The sequence below is a fragment of the Coffea eugenioides genome, chromosome 2 (genome assembly GCF_003713205.1).
Source record: "Coffea eugenioides isolate CCC68of chromosome 2, Ceug_1.0, whole genome shotgun sequence".
Lineage (NCBI taxonomy): Eukaryota > Viridiplantae > Streptophyta > Magnoliopsida > Gentianales > Rubiaceae > Coffea > Coffea eugenioides.
In genome coordinates, this window is record NC_040036.1 from 22117265 (window position 1) to 22138243 (window position 20979).

At 38.4% G+C, this 20979-nt stretch overlaps 1 protein-coding gene and 1 pseudogene across 1 annotated transcript; both read right to left on the reverse strand.

Annotated features, from left to right (window-relative positions):
- Positions 1-4029: 4029 nt before the first annotated feature.
- Positions 4030-8187, reverse strand: LOC113760691 (ABC transporter G family member 11-like). The gene is made up of 8 exons (XM_027303370.1): positions 7809-8187; positions 7395-7474; positions 5955-6419; positions 5774-5860; positions 5549-5674; positions 5239-5433; positions 5051-5137; positions 4030-4967 (listed from the first exon to the last, which is right to left on the reverse strand). The coding sequence occupies exons 1-8, from the start codon at positions 8155-8157 to the stop codon at positions 4323-4325; spliced, it is 2034 nt and encodes a 677-aa protein (XP_027159171.1). The 5' UTR covers positions 8158-8187; the 3' UTR covers positions 4030-4322.
- Positions 8188-11924: 3737 nt separating this feature from the next.
- On the reverse strand, positions 11925-20530 carry LOC113759249 (annotated as a pseudogene).
- Between the last annotated feature and the right edge of the window lie 449 nt (positions 20531-20979).

Below are 20979 nucleotides of genomic sequence, written 5' to 3' on the forward strand. Positions count from 1 at the left end.
AGCCGTTCACTAGGCTTAAAGTCATTCAAGTACAAAATTTAGCTAGGAAAATGACCGGAAAGGAAAGTCAAGCCCTAAAATATTCCAATAAGCACAATAAGACTCGATTACAAGTCATAAACCAATGCCAAATACTACCGAAATAGGGTTCCATAAGCATACATAAGCATTAGAGGAAACCAGAAAAATCCGGAAATGGAGTTAAGTGTTAACCCAAAAAAAATAGTTTTTGACATCATTTTGCGGTTTTGGTACCAATGGCACTACGATTATCGGATGGAGGTACAAGAGACACCGTTTCGAAGCTAAGAGATAGGGCTACAATGTTACAGAAGGTCACTCAGCCCAGTTTCGAGTGTAACCAGGTCAAAAATGCAATATACTACACCAGAACCGCAAAAACAGATTCACAAATCGCATTCTGGTGCAAACATCATAAATCAGGCTACCTAAGTCCAAATCCAGTAATTCCAAAGCCATCCGAAAGCTAAGAAACAGGGTTACAATTCATCAGAAGGCCTCAACAACTAATTCCGAAGCATTCCCAACCAAAATAACCCAGTACAGAAGCAATTCTCAAATTCGGGTAGAAACAGGGCAGCAAGGGTAATTCCATCTTTTCACAAGCTACGTTGCTCCGATTGACCTGAAATTTGTAGGCATCTCTAAAATATCATTCCCTACAACTTTCATGTTTTAACCCAAGGCCAATTCGGCCTCTAACTATGAGCTACAGTGCCGGGCAGAATGTAAATCAAAGAAACCCTAACTTTCCAATTTTCTTTCCAAAACAGAAATTGCTTGCAATTAACCACTTTTTCCACCTTCTAGCTTCCTTAACTATCATTTCCAATCATCATACATGACCACATAATCATATTCATATGAAAACAGAAATATCACCAATAATTATAAAACTTCACCAATTCAACCAAAAATCAAGATATAATCCATAAAATTGCATCTTATACCACCACCAATCATGAATTAAACATCATTAGATGGAGGAGAGGGGTTCCTTCACTACTCACCTTAGCAACACAAGAGAGGGAGCAACTAATCACTTTAGTATTCCAAACAACTCCACTAAACACCTCACAATCACTCACTTAAGAGTTTCTATGGAACAAAAGCAAGATTAAATGGTTGAGTTCTTGGATTTGAGCAAGAGTAGAGCTAAGAATTTGGAGAGGTTTTCTTTCTTTCTTCCTTGGAGAGAGCCGACTTCAAGAGCTTGAAATAAGGGTGAATTTTGGTAATTTTTGTTTTATTGGTTTAGTTGGTCAAATGGTAAAAGAATGAATAGTGGTCTTATAGCAAGATTGAATCATATGGTGACACTTGTCACCCTAATTAATGCATCTCTATCTCTTTGTTTCCTCTCTCACCAATCCACTTGGGTAACCTCTAATTATCTCTTAGCACCCGATAATTTAAACCCAGTGTCCAAAACTTAACCTAGTTGGCCGAATTTTGCCGAACTTTTCACCCTAGCGGGTCCCACGTCCGAAATACGCTCTTAATTTCTCAAAACCTATTCGATACTAGAAAAATCACCTAAAACCTCTATTTACTCATACAAATTATCTAGAAATTTTCCTAATCAAGAAAATGCAGAAAACAGGCCATTAAAGATAATAAAATCTAGAAAATGAAAAAGTTACGGGTTCTCACATTCTACAATTTTTCAAGACCTCAAGGGAGGTGGTTGCAATCATTACAAATCTCATGGAAGGCTTCTAGAATTATCCCTTTACAATTTTAAAGACTTTGCAAATATCTTAACCTCCTCCGTGTAGGAGTTTGTTCTTTCCACAAATCAATTTAGTGGACCTAAGTAGCCTGAACGTCAACTTCAGTCTCCCATGACTACTCTTCATAAGCGCAGGGGGCTGCATGGAATGAGAATGCCATCTTTGTTACGTCTCCGTGAAAAACATTTGCCCGTGAATCTTGTAAAGGAGCTTTAATTCACTGGTACGGGGGTGGAGGTCCCATGCTAATCCTGCCATTTTACGTCAAATATGTTTTGTGATTGGGAAGTGTTAACCCTATTCCCCTTTTAGTTTATCGCGCACTCACAATTTATTTCATCATGTAACGTGAAAAATGAAAATCATACCATAAAAATGACAGTGAAAGTGCAATTTAACATTTTCCTGTGCGATTTTATTCTGCATATATGACTAATTTAAGCCTAGTGAGGCGCTCTTGTTCAGCGATTCACTTTTGGATTCAGTTGTTGATATGCACATGATCGTATGCTTGTGAATGATTTCTTGGATCTGTGGGAGATGATACGTCTGAGTAGCCAAGTGATGCAAAGCAACCCTGGTAACTGACTGTTTCGGGTTTGAGTGATATGCTTCTTTTGACTCCTCCCTAATCAGGCCTCTCTAATGGAATCAAATGCAACAAACAGCTAAGACCTCAGATATAATTTTCTGCTGTCAGAATATTTGCATGAATTATTTTAAGCTCCACCACAGCACACTGTTGGAAGGAGATCCAAATTTTTGAACAATGGTACCATAAGGGAAGGGATTTGGGTCTGCAACCTAGACAAGTGAAACCGTACATTCGACATTTGCATGGGACGGTCCAGATTTTTTCCAACCCTTACAATAAATCAGGATCTAATCCTCAAGGATGGACCCTTATGAAATAATTGCAGCAGATATTCTTTTGTCAGCCCCCCTAATCTTGAAGGAAGGACCCTTCTTATCAAATAATTGCAGAAGAAAATCTTGTCAGGAGCAAGAGATGTCAACATTTTTGTTAACTGCTGTTTGACTTCTAAGAGCTCTCTCGTACCGCCGGGCCAACTCCAGATATATATATATCCTCCAACGTATAGTTTGCAAGTAACAGAGTACTGGCTTTGGTAATGATAGTTTTGATCTTTTCTCAGGAATCCACAGATTCTTCTTGTAGCGTACGTATCATATCTTGCTATTATATATTTTCTAGGTGGAGAACGTTTCTTGCATACCCCAAAAAATAATTTTGCATACCTTATCGTATATATATTTTTGTTGCACAACATGCTTATTATATAATTAAAAAATAAAATTCAGGTAATATGCAAGAAACTTGTTAGAGTTTCCTCCTTTTGGAAAGGTCCCATGACACGTGTATAGGAAACAGATACCATGCCTACACGGAAGAGAAGCAGCCGTTCCTGGCAGGTCATGACCGAAATTTGGCCAAAAAAAATTGTAAAGTTCAGATTTTATCTTGTACCTCGTTTTTAACATGTGTGGAACATATAAAGTTTTGTTCTAAAATTACACGTTATTAAAAATAAGGTATATCATATGTAAACACGGTTATATCGTGTGCAAAATACACATAATCTTCGGGGACAGTTGCTTCTTGCCCCGGTCCATGCCTACCCATGTTAGACTTTTCGTCACCTTCCATTTTTGCACTAATAGTTCTACTTGTCTTGTCACTGCTAGGCCAGCGAACAAGCAGGTAAAATACTGAAATTGACGTCAGCCCTGGAAGTTCTTACTGTAGCTTCTGTTTTCCATGGAATACATTCTAGTTGGGTTGAAGGAATTTAACGGGATTGTGTAGAGCTACAAACCATCTTGCCATTCTACTCGCGATTTGTGAGGACTGAGGAGAAGTAATCCAATTCAACACTTAAATTTAATGGATTCAGATATCAATATATTCAGATTGTTTGATAACCAAAAATTAAACATTTGAATTAATTAAGTGACACTGAATTTTGTAGATAAAATTTACTTCCAAAATTAAGTGTTAACCTATTTATTTATCATTGAATGTGATATGCATTCATTCAAATGTATTAGATTTAATGTTTAACAATTCAATAACTTAATAGATTCAGATTTTTTAAATTTTAAATTTCAGATTTCAGTTTTATTAAACGCAACCCAAACGTAACCTTTTTTCCCTTCCGGGGAGTAATATATTTGGTTTCATCGACGTCATCTTTTGCATCACGTGCAAATTCGTTGCTCTTAAAGAAATAGATTCGAAGAATGACGATCGTGATTTCTTTGACGGATAATTTATTTATAAAAATTGAAGCGGTTCGCTTTAGTGATTAACAGCTAAAACTTTCTCAATTATATTGTTCAACTCATCCAACTCCAGGATGGTTCTTGCTTCCAACAAGAGAAATACAGACTCACCTTAATATTTGGACATGCTAAGATTGATGTTAGGCCTGTAATGTAACATACTACTGAGACTAACGAAACGAGTCTGATACAGAACTTATCAAATCTCCAGCCGGAGCTTCTTTCTCTTGGCCCTTTGAAGTAGCCTAGTGAGCAATTCACAAATCATTCTTTCTTAAACGAAAGCCCCAGGTGAAAACGTTTGACCAGAGGTTTAATGCTTTCTCTTACTTTGATTATCCCGAAGAATAAGAGCCTGTATATGATCACCATTAGAAACAAGATTGCCAGATCAATCCACTTGGAGTAGCCCCTCTCAACTTGCCATGTATCTCTCAAAATAGTTTCACCATCAATCGGAGAAGATCCACCCATCATCAACTCATTACTGGGAAATTTCAGCCCTTCAAACTCGTTCTTGTATAGGCCTTGATATGCATACCTATGGAAGGAAATGTAGTAGATTGGATATTTCCAAAATATTTTTGGCAGATCATCTGGTAAACGAAAGAAACCGCCACTCAGCATCATTACACCTTGAGTACCAGCCCCAATGATCAATCCCATTAGGAAATTTGGTACCAAACTTGCTACAATCATCATGAGGCCTTCAACCAACACAATAGAAGCAAAGAGTACCATAGTGAAGTAGAGAAATCTTTCAGTTCCCCGGTGCAGTCCTACCAGATAATAAGCAATCACTCCGGGAATGACAGCTATGAGGAACAGGAAGAGAACTGATGAAACTGTGTTGCTAATAACAAATGCTGCAACCCCGTAGTGCCCATTCAATCTTTCTCGTTGAAAAACCTGTATGCATTTACTTGTCACAAAATTAATCAGGATGGTTGTTCTGTGACAGAAATAGAGCAAAAAATGAATGTTCTTCTGACCTTTATTTCCTCCACAAATGATGGGAAACCTCCAATACTCAAGAGAGTCAATAATGATGCTACAAACATGAGCATTGAGGCTCTTGCCTGAACAAAATGGTAACAAGCATTTCTAAATAGTAGAATATGGATGCAGGGGGAAGTAAAATTAGAAAAACTGCTAAATGCATACGAAAGATTTGGCTTACATTAATGGAGTTGTAACTGTTTCCAACATTGTAGAAGACGGTACCTAAGCCAAAAGCTAAAGTGATGTATATAGCAAGACGTAGCCAGTAGTAGCCTAGGTCACGGTACATATTCACAAATGACCTCTCTGTCAGGACAAGGCACTGCATAAAGAAGCTAGCACGTCTCCTCTTCTTCGCCATCACTCGAAGTTGCTACAATATATTAATTCAACATTTGCATCTTTAAGGTTTAACATATTGAAGAATGTAAAAGGAGTTGCTCAAACTTTCATATACTATCGCTTCTAGCTTATTCAGGAGAGCTTACTTGTCCATTTATCTGTGCTACTACACTCAGGATCAGGTTATATATATCAGATGATGTGTAAGAATCGACAAGCTTATCGATCACCTCCCTTGTGGTTGTCTTTCCTTCAGCAGCTGATTCAATGTCCTACACATGGTTTCGATGTTTACTGAAATTATAAGCTTGACACCCCATCTACTATAGAGGAGTGCTGCATAACTTAGAAAAGGGCTGTTATACACTTACCTCATCGAAATCTGTGTTTATCATTCTTATATAGTGATCTGCTGGATTTTGTAGACCAGGGCAAGAGAAACCATTCCTTGCAAAAAACTAAATTGACAACAAAAATTAGTCATCCGCAATAACTATTTTCTCTCAGATCAAAGCAACCAAAAACCAAAGTCCCAACACTAAACATACTCACCTGACTTGCTGCAAAGGAAGGTCCAAAGTATATGGTCCTACCCAAGGAAAGGAGACAAAGGTTGTCAAGTAGATTGCAGACTTCTGTACTAGGCTGGTGCATTGATGCTACTACTGTCATCCCATATTCCTTGGCAAGTTCAACAATTCGATTCATGACATAGTATGAAGCAGCGCTATCGAGTCCACTTGTCGGCTCATCCAGGAAAAGAAGCTTCGGTCGCGTCAACATTTCAATGCAAATGCTTACTCTCCTTTTCTGTCCACCGCTGAGACCTTTGCTTCCCCAGCCTCCAATTCTGGTGTCAATACAACTCTGCAATCCCATTTCCCTGATCGACCTGTCTGCTCTGTCTATTTTCTCTGCCTTTGACAAAGTGTTAGGCAGTTGGAGCTGAGCGGAGTAGTAGACAGCTTCTCTTGTGGTTAAAGTCCATGTCAGGATATTGTCTTGAGTCACATAAGCCTGAAAAAAGAAAAAGATTATACAGGGCTATACATTTAGAGATCTTTTTTCTTTAATACAGAAAAAGTATAATTTGGTAAGACTCGTACATATAGAACTTTCAAGAAATCTGTTACTAAATTTCTTTCTTTGTATTTTGATTATAATCACGCCTTCCAAAATCTGGAATGATTCAATATTTTATATAGTATTAGATAAGCACTGGCCGAACCAGAAGTCGAGATTTTTGTTTCGGGGAGGGGTAAAACTAGTAAAGTTGTACACTTAGAAGGAATACTTTTACAATTTCATAAAAACCTCGGGGGGCAAAGTCTAATTTTTTAAGGATATACATGAAAATATTTAATATTTAAAAAGGATGTATCAGAATTTCCAAAATCTTGGGGGTCAAAGTCTAATTTGTACAAAGACAAAAGCGAAATCTTTAAATTTTTAAGGAAATACAAAAAGATTTGTAAAATTTTGGAGGGCGGCTCCCCTCTCCCCCAGCCACCACCCTTTGCAAGATAAATGCCATAGTTAAATAAAGTATAATTATTTTACTTTTTTGTTAGGATTCAAATTTCAAATTATTATCGACAATTTTCTATCTTACGAGTGCCCGGAAGATAGAATTCAGATGTTGATGGAGTAAGAAATGCAAGATAGCGTAGTAATCATTATTTTGTGTTTTGCATACTTATATGGTAGGTGGATGTGATTTAATTGTAGTAACAAGTGTTTAGCGGGCACTTGCCAGAAAAATCCAACATAAAAATACATGTTTAAGACAATCAAATCAACCAATCTGACAGGAAAGAATTTCAGACTTTGGCACGTATAAATCTGGTAAACGGTGTGTTTGGTTGTTAGTCAGAATGTATTGCCTCATGCATCATTACTATAAGCATGGTGAAAGCGTGGTGCATCATTACTATATATTGCCTCATGCTGGCGTGTTGAAAGCGTGGTGAAGAAGAAAAGTATTGGTCATACCGACGTTCCATAAGCTAGCTGTTGCATTCGGCCGTTAACTAAAATTTCCCCCCTTTGCTTTGATTTTGAATCAAGCCTTCCTGAAATAAGCATACCACCATATAGAGTTGGAAAGAAGTTTAGTCTGGGTTTCATGCCACAAAATCCCCTACCATATTTGTTATTTAAGGCCTAAGAAAAGGACAAATTAATTGGGTTTTGGCCAAGCCATTACAAGGAACAAGTTTTGATGCCTTGCAGACTGAGATTTTAAAAGCAAGCAGTTGGTATAAATGTTCTTTCAAAGCAAGTAGATGTTGGATGTCTCTCTGCATACCAATTTTTCTAGTCGAGAGGGAGTAATTGTTTTTTTGAGATAACAAGGAAACATATGAATTCTGGCACGTAAAAGATTGAGCAAAAGACTCGTAGCACCTGCTAGCGCATCAAGCAGCGTGGACTTGCCACAGCCAGAAGGACCCATAATGGCTAAAAGTTCACCTGGACGTGCATAGCCCGTGAGCCCTTGAAGGATCGCTTTACACCCCTTCTTACCATTAGGAACACTAACCCACAAGTCGTCCCACGTTAAAAACACGCCTTTGCTGTTTGAGTTAGATTTACAGTAATCTGGACCAACATTTTCCTTTCCATCTTCATGATCTCCATCCACCTCTAATGGAATCTTGATTTCTGAAACAGTAGGATGTGGCGAATTCATCAGCACATCAGCATAGTCGTCGTAGCTAAGACGAGATGGGGAGGCGAGATTTGGAGAAGCCATGCTGAAGTAGTTTCGGGACTAGGGGAGCTAGCTAGGAATATTTTGAGGATACAATACTTATATATATAGTAAGACCCCCAATGCCATTTACGTATAATTTTAGTGGAGTAGAGAAGGAGTTGATCAGTGCGAGTAGTTTTAATGATTTACATGCAATAAATGATTTATTAGTAGATGGATTTAATCATGGTGGGCTGGAAAGTCGCCAATTGTATGGGTGATCGTGATTTCTGAAGCCGAACACAAGGAGTCCTTGTTAATGCATTAAAGCAGGTTCTTGAAATCTCAAGATGATCATGTAAATCATTAAATTGCATAGGTTTGCCACTTTCTGCTTGAAGGCAACTCGAGATCATCTTTTTATTGCAATCAAGTTGCGGGCTACCAACGCTAAAAGGATACTTACATTGCATAACTACGTACTGTTTGAAGATAAACCCGTTGTATTGAATTTACATTTGATTGAGATTGTGCTTTTGGCACGAGTACTTAATGGTATAGAGAAAACTCAGAAAGATATATCCAGCAGGAGATGTGGTCAAATCTTGGCCATGAATAGTTTCAAATGATTACTAGTTACAAATAGTGGGTGCATGCGTGATTATTCAAATTAGAGGGGCACTGGCCGCAGCTATCAGAAATCTTAAACGGAGGCTTCTGAAATTATCCCATCAAAGAATTGTCTTCTTCGTCGTATCGTACTTGAGGACTTTTGAGGTTACGCACTCTCCGCGTCGGCCTTTGTTATTCCATTCTGCGACAACTTCAGCATCAAATTAATTGAAACCTCGAAAGGCTCATTCCTCTAGGCTCGGTCTTGCAAAATACTAGTAGTAGTTGTATCTATTCTTCACACGCATCCATCATGTGGGCACCCTGAGTAGTTAGTAGTTATTAGTAGCTGTGTTCTGAGTTTGATTGCATTTTTTGCCGCTGCCATGTTGTCATCGCAGTACTAGCTAGCGCGCTACTCTGCATGGATGGCTTCCTGTAGCCCATCCATTTAGCTGTCATCTTGGCACCCAATCAGCTTGTGCACGATCTTCGGATCAATGGAATATCAACAAGTGTGTCTGATATTCTGATTTTTTTTTTTTTTTTTTTGCATAGACAAGGCAAGGAAAATGTATAAATTAGAGGTGGCAATTTGTCCCAAGTCCCAATGGGTTACCCATGCCCATGGGGACTTTGGGCGGGATGGGTATTGGATTTTGATATTGGGTTTAAAATGGGACAAATCCCAATTGTACCCATTAATTGATGGGAATACTTGGGAAATACTTGGGTACCCATTGGGCTCAAATAACAAGGGCTCTGTTTGGTTTAGCTATTTTTTGGGGGGTATTTTTGAAATATTTTATTATAGCAGTGTATATGAAAATTTTTTACTATAAAATTTTTTTGAAATATTTGATATACTAATATGGATGGGATGTTTTTTGAGTTATTGTATATTACTGTAACATTGTATTTGAAAAACTTATTTTTTGAAAAAATAGCCAATCCAAACGGAGTCTTAGATTAAAAAATTATCTTTAACAATTTTTATAGTCATACTAGAGAATATAATCTAGTAGTTTTCCTAGTCATTATCCACAAGAATTTTCAACATTTCAGTCAATTTAGACCTGTCATCTTTGGACAATGATGAGGATAAATATTCAACACCTTAAGTACCTTGGTCATCTTGATATATGTTGGAATATGACTGTATATCTATTTTTTCCTTTATTTGTTAATCCAATTTTTTATGGGAATCCTGAGTATAAAGCACTTGCATGTTTATTTAATAAAACTAAAAAAAATTTAATAAATCAAAAATATTAAAATTATATAAAAAATAAAAATGAATTAAAGGAAAAAAAATATGTAGAAAATAGATTTGGGTATTGGGCGGGATCAATCTAAACCCATCCCAAAGTGATCCCGCCCAAGTTAGTCCCAAAACACATATGGGTAAGGTTGGGCCCAAATCCATATGACTCGGTTCCATCACAAACCCAAGCACATCCCGCCCATTTTGCCACCTCTAGTATAAATCATGATTATTGATGTATACACAGGGATATTAATGAAAAGTTTTTAATGCTCAGCAACTTAGAGCTAACTGAAAATGGGAAGATGTTTAATTGCTGTTTGCCTTATTGGGCGTCCAGTGATTCATTTTCTCACTGAAGTGACCTCTAAACAACAATCTTGGGACTACCCTCCACCAGAATTAACAGGTTAGATTAGACAGCAACAAAAGTTGAAATCACATGGTCCGTCCAAGTAACTAGGCAACTCACCAGATTTTGCACTACTTCTAAGGTGGTTCCGTTTGATAAAATTGAATCTGAATTCAAAAGTCTGAATTTTGAAATTTGAATATTGAAATAATTAATTTGCTGAATTTTAAGCACTGAAAAGACATATATGAAAGTTTGAATTTCAATACCAAACCGATTTATACTATTTGATAAATATTTATAACTGAATGTTTAATAAATTTAATTTGACAAATTTGCCCTTATATCTTTTCATTCAAAAAGAAATAGAACCTATGATTTAATTAACTTAAAAATTGTTAGGTATGAAAATGACAATATTTATTTTTTAAATCAAATTAGTATAAAAGATAAAATATAGTGTATGAGGAGTATGGAGAAGATGTGAAAGTCATTAAAAAGGGAGAAAAGAAAAACAAAAAATCGTTAGATAGAAAATATCAAGTTGTTTAATTAGATAAAAATTTTGAACATAATTAACAAACAATGGTAGTTTTGGTAGATAAGATAAGGTAGTTGAAGTAATTCTATTGATTATTATCAGAATTAAGCATGCAGTTAGGATTCTTGTGCTGAAAAAAATACACACAAGTTCAGCAGATGGATTTTTATTTATTAAACACTCGAAACATCTGAATGTTTGAATAGGTTCAGTTTCAACAATTTTTTATGTTATCTAACAGACCATAAATCAAGTTAGATGCTTTTTCGTCAATCTCTGAGGATACTAAAGACACCAGAAGTGATGGAATCTCAGTTAGTTACTATTGCACTTCTTAGAAACTGTCAATGCCATCTACTCGTGTCATTCTACCCTACCTGTTGGTGGGAGTTTGGAATTTACAAACTGTTGCTTCGTGCTAACACAACCAACCAACGGACCTCATTATAGCTATGTTTTTAGAATCGGACCAGATATCGATTCGGTCGAGCTCAGGGGTCAATGGGTTCAATCGGATTCGATAGGGGTTGAACCGGATAACGTCATAAATAAAATTTATTAAAAATTAAAATATTATATGTAAAATACTTAATAACATGTTAATATTAATAAAGGTATATTCATATATATATTTGATGTTTCAAATATATTTAATAAGAAAATACAAATAAATTAGAGCAATCAAGTAGCAATTTATATTATTTAATAAGCATTAACAAGTTTAGAATTAAAATTATGGATTTAATTGAAAAATAACACCAAACTTTAAGACAACATTTATAAAGTATGAAATATTTGAAATATGTAAATAATTTTTAACAACTTAAGGATCAAAACATCATATTAAAAATATTCTGCCCTTTCAAAAAAAAAAAAAAGAGACCCGGTTCATTTTTTCGGTCAAACTCGGGTTTTGACCTGGTTTGACCGAATTTTTGATTTCCCGATTTTTAGGATTAACTCGGACCGACCAACTTGCCGGTTCCCGGTTCGATCGGTCGAACCGGCCGGTCCGGTCCGAGTTTAAAAACAGGGCATTATAGTGCGAGCCTGATAAGTTAAAACTTTTCTGCAATCTTGATAGTCCCAAAGAGTAGGAGTCTGTACAATCACCATTCCAAATAAGATTTCCAGATCAATCCACTTGGAGTAACCCATCTCCACTTGCCAGATATCCCTCAAAATAGTTTCACCATCTACCAGATTAGAAGATCCTCCGGCCAACAGATTTTTGGGAAATGCTAGCCCTTGGAATTCATTCTTGTATAGTCCTTGATATGCATACTTATGAAAGGCAATGTAGTACATCGGATATTTCCAAAAAATCTTTGGTAAATCACTTGGAAGTCGAAAGAAACCGCCGCTTAACATCATTAAACCTTGAAGTCCAGCACCGGTGACGAGTCCCATGAGGAAATTTGGCACTATGGTCGCCACAATCATCACAAGGGTCTCAACCAACATAAGACATGCAATGAGTACCATTATGAAGTACAAAAATCTGTCACTTCCCTGCTGAAGTCCAACAAAGGTAATAAAAAATTGCTCCAGGAATCATAGATATTAGGAGCAAGAAAGGAAGTGAAGAAACTGTATTGCTGACAACAAATGCTGCAACACCGTGATGCCCATTTTATCTTTCACGCTTGAAGACCTACACATGTTAATTAGGCAAAACATATCCAACAGATTGTTTCGGGAAATCATAAAGTTGATAATAAAATGAATGGTCTAACCTTTATGTCTTCCACAACTGATGGGAACCCTCCAAGAGCCATGATGGTTAATAACGATGCTACAAACATAAGCATAGAACCTCTGGCCTAAACAAAAATGGGAAACGTGAATATCTGAGAACATTAAAAATTCATGGCGTGAAACTCCTACCTAGTCAATAGAAACACTGATGATTGAACTTACATTGATGGAGCTGTAACTGTTTCCAACATTATGGAACACGGTACCCAACCCAAACCTAATGCAATGTGTTGATTTGTCAAGACGCAGCCGCAATTCTTGACTTGGATGGCAGAATTTTGCGTCCCACATCGAAGATCAGAAACGGAAGGCTTCCCTCTTGATTCCTATAAATAGAAGAGGCCATTGAACGTTTGAGGTGCACCACTCAAGAGAGTTATATGGGCTATTAGCTTCTTGAGTCATCTAGCCCATTCAGTCAAATATTTTAGGCTCTCTTGATTTGAGTTTAGGAATATTTTCTAAACTCTTTTGTAAGTGCCTATTGGCCTAGGAACCACTTTCCTACGGTCTTTTGTATTTCTTCTTCATAGTAGAAATATTGCTCCTCCCTCGCCCGTGGACGTAGGTCAATTTGACCGAACCACGTAAATCTTCTGTGTCTTTTATTTGCTTTGTTATCCGTCTTTATATGGTCGGTTTTACCGCCTAATTATTATATGGCTGGTATCTACCGCCTATCTATTATATGGTCGGTTATACCGCCTACTTTGTGCTAACTTGAGTTTGTCTATTCCTGGCCCGGTCCTAACAAACTGGTATCAGAGCTGGTTGTTATATTTTGCAAGACAGGTTCATCTGGTGGGGTCCGTCCATCCTGTGGGGCCCACTCATCCTGTGGGGTCCGTTTATCTGTGGGGCCCACTCATCCTGTGGGGTCCGTTTATCCGTGGGGCCCGCTCACCTTGTGGGGTCCGTTCATCCCCGTGGGGCCCGCTTATCTCGTGGGGTCCGCTCACCCTGTGGGGCCCGCTCACGAGACTTGCATATTTGTTTGGCCAGTTTTTTGAGACAAACTTCACGTTACAGATTTTGTGGCAACAATGACGATAACAAAGACGGTTGTCGAGAAATTCGACAGGAATGTCAACTTCGGAATGTGGCAGCTCAAGATGGAGGCCATTCTTGTTCAAGACGGAGTTGATCTAGCGATTCACGGAATCGAGAACAAACCAGAAGAAGTCAAGGATGCGGATTTCGCCGATATGGATAAGAAGGCCAGATCCAGCATAATCTTAAATCTCTCCGATGAGGTATTGCGTGAGGTAGCAACGGAGACTTCGGCCAAGGCTATGTGGGATAAATTGAAAGCCTTGTATATGAAGAAGACAGTCGAGAATCGGCTATATTTGAAGCAGAGTTTGTACATGCTTCGGATGTCTGAAGGTACATCTATACTCTCCCATCTTGATAAATTTGATTCCATTATTATGGATTTGGGGAATATAGATTCAAAAATTGATGATGAAGATCAAGCCCTATTACTTTTGTGTTCCCTTCCCCAATCTTTTAAGCATTTCCGTGATACTATGATTTATGGAAAGGAAACAATCTCGTATCGGGAAATTAAATCTGCATTAAAATCTAAAGAGCAGATAGATAGGGATATTACTGGGGAAACTAGTGGGAATCAAGCCGATGGCTTGTTTGTTCGGGGTAGATCTGAAAAGAGAAATACAGAAAATAGAAGTAGATCCAAGTCCAGACATAAAAATGTGGTGTGCAATTATTGTAAAAAGAAGGGCCATGTTATTTCTGATTGCTTTAAATTGAAAAATAAAGAAAAGCAAAAGGGGAAATTTGTTGAGAAAAATACTGAATCCGCTGAAGCTAGTATAGCAGCTGATGAGAATGATGGAACCATTTTCTGTGCAACGGAAAATAATTTTAGGTCTAACAATGAGTGGATTTTAGATTCGGGTTGTTCGTATCATATGTGTCCCAACAGGGACTGGTTTTCAACATATGAATCAGCTGAAGGTGGAGTTGTCTTAATGGGCAACAACGCTGTTTGTAAAGTTGTTGGCAAAGGCACAATTCGGATTAAAATGTACGATGGTATTGTGAGGACGCTCACAGATGTTAGACATGTTCCAGATTTGAAGAAAAATCTCATCTCTTTGGGCACTCTTGAGTCTATCGGGTGCAGGTATTCAGGTGGAGACGGAGTTCTCAAAATTACTCGAGGAGCTCTTGTTGTTATGAAGGCACACAGATCTGGTACTTTGTATATTTTGCAGGGATCTACTGTGACAGGTACATGTTGACTTTCATTGATGATTATTCAAGGAAAATTTGGGTATATTTTCTTAAGTATAAAAATGATGTTTTCCTAACTTTCAAGCAATGGAAAGTTTTGATTGAGAAGCAAACAGGAAAACACATTAAGCGGTTGAGAACAGATAATGGCATGGAATTTTGTGGAGGTGAATTTAATGAATTCTGCAAGAATGAAGGAATTGTTCGGCATCACACCGTCAGGATGACGCCTCAACAAAATGGTGTGGCCGAACGTATGAACAGAACGCTTTTGGAGAGAGCAAGATGTATGATCTCCAATGCAGGGTTGACAAACGACTTTTGGGCAGAGGCGATCAATATGGCCTGTTATATTGTCAACCGTTCTCTTTCTGCATCTCTTGATTTCAAAACTCCTGAGGAAGTTTGGTCAGGTACTCCTGCTGATTACTCCAATTTAAAAGTTTTTGGGTGTCCAGCATACATGCACGTGAATGATGGAAAATTGGAGCCTAGGGCTAAAAAGTGCATTTTTCTTGGGTATGCTTCTGGGGTGAAAGGATACAGATTATGGTGTCCTGATCCCAAATTCCCAAAATTTGTAATCAGTAGAGATGTTACTTTTGATGAATTGTCTATGTTATCTTCCAAGAAGGAGTCTTCTAGTCCTTGTACTACTGATAGTACACAGAAGCAGGTGGAGCTTGATATTGGCAGTTCTGGTCCTTCTCAGACCAAATCTTCTATTCAACAAATGTCAGTAGATGCACCTGAGTCTACTGTGGAAGATAGTTCAGAAGAAGAGGAATATTCCATAGCCAGAGATAGACAAAGGAGAGACATTCGACCACCACAAAGATATGCAAATTTAGTTGCATATGCTTTGTCTATTGCAGAAGAAACTGATGCAGTTGGTGAGCCTTCCACCTATTCAGAAGCAGTTTCTTGTGATGATTCTGCAAAGTGGTTGATTGCGATGAATGAAGAAATTGAATCTCTTCATCGTAATGAAACTTGGGTTCTTGTAAAGCCGCCGTCAGCTAAGAAAATTGTTGGATGCAAATGGGTCTTCAAGAAGAAGGAAGGTATTCCAGGGGTTGAAGATGCAAGATATAAAGCACGATTGGTTGCAAAGGGCTATAGTCAGGTACAAGGTGTTGATTTTAATGATATATTCTCACCTGTTGTTAAACATAGCTCTATTCGTGTTTTGCTTGCTTTAGTAGCCATGTATAATTTGGAGTTAGAGCAGCTTGATGTTAAGACAGCTTTCTTACATGGCGAACTTGAAGAACAAATTTATATGAAACAACCCCAGGGTTTTGAGATTGAAGGTAAGGAAGACCATGTTTGCTTATTGAAGAAATCCTTATATGGATTGAAGCAGTCTCCAAGACAATGGTATAAAAGGTTTGATTCCTTTATGTTGGGTCATGGTTATTTGAGGAGCATGTATGATAGTTGTGTTTACTTCCGGAAGTTAAATGATGGTTCTTTCATTTATTTGCTGCTTTATGTTGATGACATGCTCATTGCTGCCAAGAATTTGTCAGAAATTCACACTTTGAAACTGCAGTTAAATAGTGAATTTGAAATGAAAGATTTGGGAGCAGCTAAGAAAATTCTTGGCATGGATATCAAAAGAGATCGAGGAGTAGGGAAGTTATTCTTGACCCAGAAAAATTACCTTGAGAAAGTTTTGGAGCGTTTTGGCATGAAAGATGCTAAACCAGTAACTACTCCTCTTGCTAGCCATTTTCGGCTATCTGCTGCTCAATCACCAAAATCAGATGAAGAGGAAGATTATATGGCACGGGTTCCTTATTCCAGTGCAGTCGGCAGTATTATGTATGCAATGGTTTGTACTCGTCCAGATATTGCACAAGCAGTCAGTGTTGTTAGCAGATATATGTCTTGCCCTGGTAAAACACATTGGCAAGCTGTGAAGTGGATTCTCAGATACTTGCGAGGTACTTCAAATGCATGTTTGGAGTTTGGAAGAAATAATAACACTTTGGTTGGTTTTGTAGACTCAGACTACGCTGGGGATCTTGACAGGAGAAGATCACTTTCAGGCTATGTATTTTGCATTGGCGGTTGTGCTGTTAGTTGGAAAGCTACTCTACAACCTGTCGTAGCTTTGTCTACTACTGAAGCAAAATATATGGCTGTGACCGAGGCAATCAAAGAAGCCTTGTGGTTGAAGAGTTTATTTAGCGAACTAAGTCTATATCAAGGTGTTACTGATATTCACTGTGATAGTCAAAGTGCCATACACTTGACTAAAGATCAGATGTATCATGAGAGGACGAAACATATTGATGTGAAGTATCACTTCATTCGGGATATCATTGCTGAGGGAAAAGTCCTTATTCAGAAAATCAATACTAAGGACAATCCAGCCGATATGTTTACGAAACCTCTTCCAGTTTACAAGTTCAAGCAGTGCTTGGATTTGGTTGGTGTTCATTATTGGTGATTTACGCCCATTGGGGCTTATGTGGAGAAGGTGGAGTAATTTTACTATTGTCGATGGTGGAACTAAAATTATGCCAAGGTGGAGATTTGTTGATTTGTCAAGACGCAGCCGCAATTCTTGACTTGGATGGCAGAATTTTGCGTCCCACATCGAAGATCAGAAACGGAAGGCTTCCCTCTTGATTCCTATAAATAGAAGAGGCCATTGAACGTTTGAGGTGCACCACTCAAGAGAGTTATATGGGCTATTAGTTTCTTGAGTCATCTAGCCCATTCAGTTAAATATTTTAGGCTCTCTTGATTTGAGTTTAGGAATATTTTCTAAACTCTTTTGTAAGTGCCTATTGGCCTAGGAACCACTTTCCTACGGTCTTTTGTATTTCTTCTTCATAGTAGAAATATTGCTCCTCCCTCGCCCGTGGACGTAGGTCAATTTGACCGAACCACGTAAATCTTCTGTGTCTTTTATTTGCTTTGTTATCCGTCTTTATATGGTCGGTTTTACCGCCTAATTATTATATGGCTGGTATCTACCGCCTATCTATTATATGGTCGGTTATACCGCCTACTTTGTGCTAACTTGAATTTGTCTATTTCCTGGCCCGGTCCTAACACAATGTATATACCAAGGCGCAACCAGTAGTACCCTACATCACGGTACATATTCAGAAATGACCTTTCAATGAGGATGAGGCAGTGTATAAAGAAGCTTGCGGGGCTCCCCTTCTTCTCCATCGTACCAGTGCTCTGCACCTCATAAATGAGAAATTTAGCATGTCAAAGAATATTCAATTGTTAATAAACATCGCGCAAGCTTTTCTTTTGCTTCAGGTCTTCCATCAGTTCAAGTGGCTTCCTTGTTTATCCATCTCTGCTGCTTGTCTCAGGATATCTTTATAGGCATCAGACGATCTATAAGATTCTGCCAGCATATCAATTGCTTCCCTTGTGGTTGTCTTTCCTCCTGCACCGTATTGAATGTCCTAAAATTGTTTCACATTTTATTCAATTACCAGATACCTAAATGACAACGTACAAGGGGAAGTGGGAAAGGGGAGTCAACCCAACCTCCGGCCTGGAACAGCTTTAAGCTCTATGCAGTGGCTAAGGAGCCCAAGGCCAGGTGTTAAGGGTGAAGTTAACTGGCTAAGTACCTCACTGAAATCACTGTTGACCATCCTCAGATAATGATCTGCTGGATTCTGGAGAGCAGGACATGGAAAGCCATTCACTGCAAAAAACTGAAGCAGGCAAAAATCAGTCAACTCAAACGGATTTCACATCTCAACTTCAGAAAGCAAAGTCAGCTAAGATACTGGGGCGCTGAGCCAGTTTAACAATTCTAGGATATTGTACTCACCTGATTTGCAGCATAGGCAGGTCCAAAGTATATTGTCCTACCCAAACAGAGGAGGCAAAGATTGTCAAGGAGCTTGAAGGCTTCACTGCTAGGTTGATGCAAAGATGCTACCACAGTCATCCCATAATGCCGAGCCAGTCTAACAATTCTATTTACAATACAGTATGCAGCAGCACTGTCGAGTCCACTTGTTGGCTCATCAAGGAAGAGAAGCTTGGGTCGCGTCAAAATTTCCATGCAAATGCTCACTCTCCTCTTTTGCACGTTACTGAGGCCTTTAATGCCCCAGCCTCCAATTCTAGTATCAAAGCAAGGAAGCAATCCCATTTCCCTTATCGTTCTCTCTGCTCTCTCTTTTTTCTCTGATCTCGACATTGCATTTGGCAGTTGGAGGTTAGCAGAATAGTAGACAGCTTCTCTAACGGTCAATGTCCATGTTAGGATGTCATCATCAGTCACGTAGGCCTAAAAGAAGCACAAGGTAATGAGTTACAGATTTTATAGTACTTTTAGCTATAAGTGATTTCTATGGCCTATTGAAAACTTGAGGAGCCCCAATTATATTAATTACATTATATTTGTGCCCTCGAACTCAGGTTTCTAGCAAGGAAGGGGGGAAAACATCCCATCAGGATCAAGTAATGAGAATGGCAAGAAAGAGCTCCTGTGATCCCAGAGGTATAGAAGGTTTCCCCTTTCTACCAATCAAGTAGAAGGAACAGGGTTCATCTCCATTCATGTAGTCAATCATGATGTGAATCTGACTTTCTTCTGCCATCAACAGAAGTGATAAAATGGTCTCTGGGAACAATTTATTTATCTGATTTCTGTATGTTTTGGCTCTTGCATAGATGTCAATGAATATCACCCAAATCCGTGTGCGCAGCTGCTCTTAATTTTCAACTCCATAGACCAAGAATTTAACTCTAGTGGCTAAAAGTGATAGCAAAAGTTAGAACTAGAGTAGTTTTGTAATTGGCATTGTAAGATAACAGCGGAGAAGAGCAAATACCGATGTCCCATATGCAAGCTCTTGTTGTCGGCCATTAATCAGAATTTCGCCACTCCGCTTCATCTTTGTGCCTAGCCTCCCTGAAAGAGTTGACAGTTTCTGCTAGTAAATTCCAAAATTTCTACTGAAACACTTGAAAAGGGGCATTAATGGGACAGAATTTTGTGGAAACCAGGATTTGGACTTGTTATGCGAAGTACAGAGAGGAAATTAACAGCTGCATTTTGGGGTGGCACGAAATCAAGATTACACATCCAGAAACCTATGTAAATGAACAACACATTGGAAGTTTAGAACATAAAAGGAAAAACCTCGAATGGGAAAACACTACATCAACAGATTGGCCATGATTATTCAAGTTTCCATATTGCGCCAATGGAGAAAATTACAAAAGATTCAGTCCGGTTGCTAAGTTTTCTAATGGACAGTGCTGTTAAAAAATTAACAGGCTTTTTAATAGGAGCTGACGTTCAAGTACAAGTATAAAGAAAATAAAATAAAAAGTTTTAAGTTGTTGTTTTACCAGACAATGCATCCAGAAGAGTTGATTTGCCACAACCAGGAGGACCCATGATCGCCAGGAGCTGACCGGGAGTTGCATAACCATTAAGTCCTTGCAGAATGAATTTGGTGCCTTCTTTTACATTGGAAACTGTCACCCAAATGTCCTTCCACGTCAAGTATACTCCTCTCCCATGAAAACCATATTGTGCTCCACCTGCAACAAAATCAACCGTTTCAACATCAAGCGCATCCTTTTCACATTGTTCAAGGTCGGGCAGGTGTGCATGCGAATCCTTGCAAATTGGATAAGCCATGAAGAATCAAAATTGTGGTTGAAAATGTCAGAATTGTGATACACTGCAAAAGGGATGCTGGCATTTAAAGCTAGCTAGTATATTACTGTGTTAGCTAAGTTAAGCCTGGGCTGGGGGGAAATGAACAAACAACTTCATGTATTGTACGGACGGCGCTTTTCCCCAGTGGTTCCCGTGACGCCAAGAGACAGGGCAGAGACGCAAGAAAGATTTGTCTGTGGAGAACGGATGCTAGCGTCGTTCAGAGGGGCTAATGGCTAATGAATCCAAAAGCCATGAGACATTATTCTTGTTACAGTGTTGAACAAAATCCAATTGCTACGACTGATATATTCAACTCTGTGGCGTTATTCGAGGAACACGGGCTTGGGACAAGCGGCTGGCGATGCTGCCCTTGACAGATCAAGAAATTGTCAAGGGATTTTCCAGATTTGTGAGAGGAGTTTAGC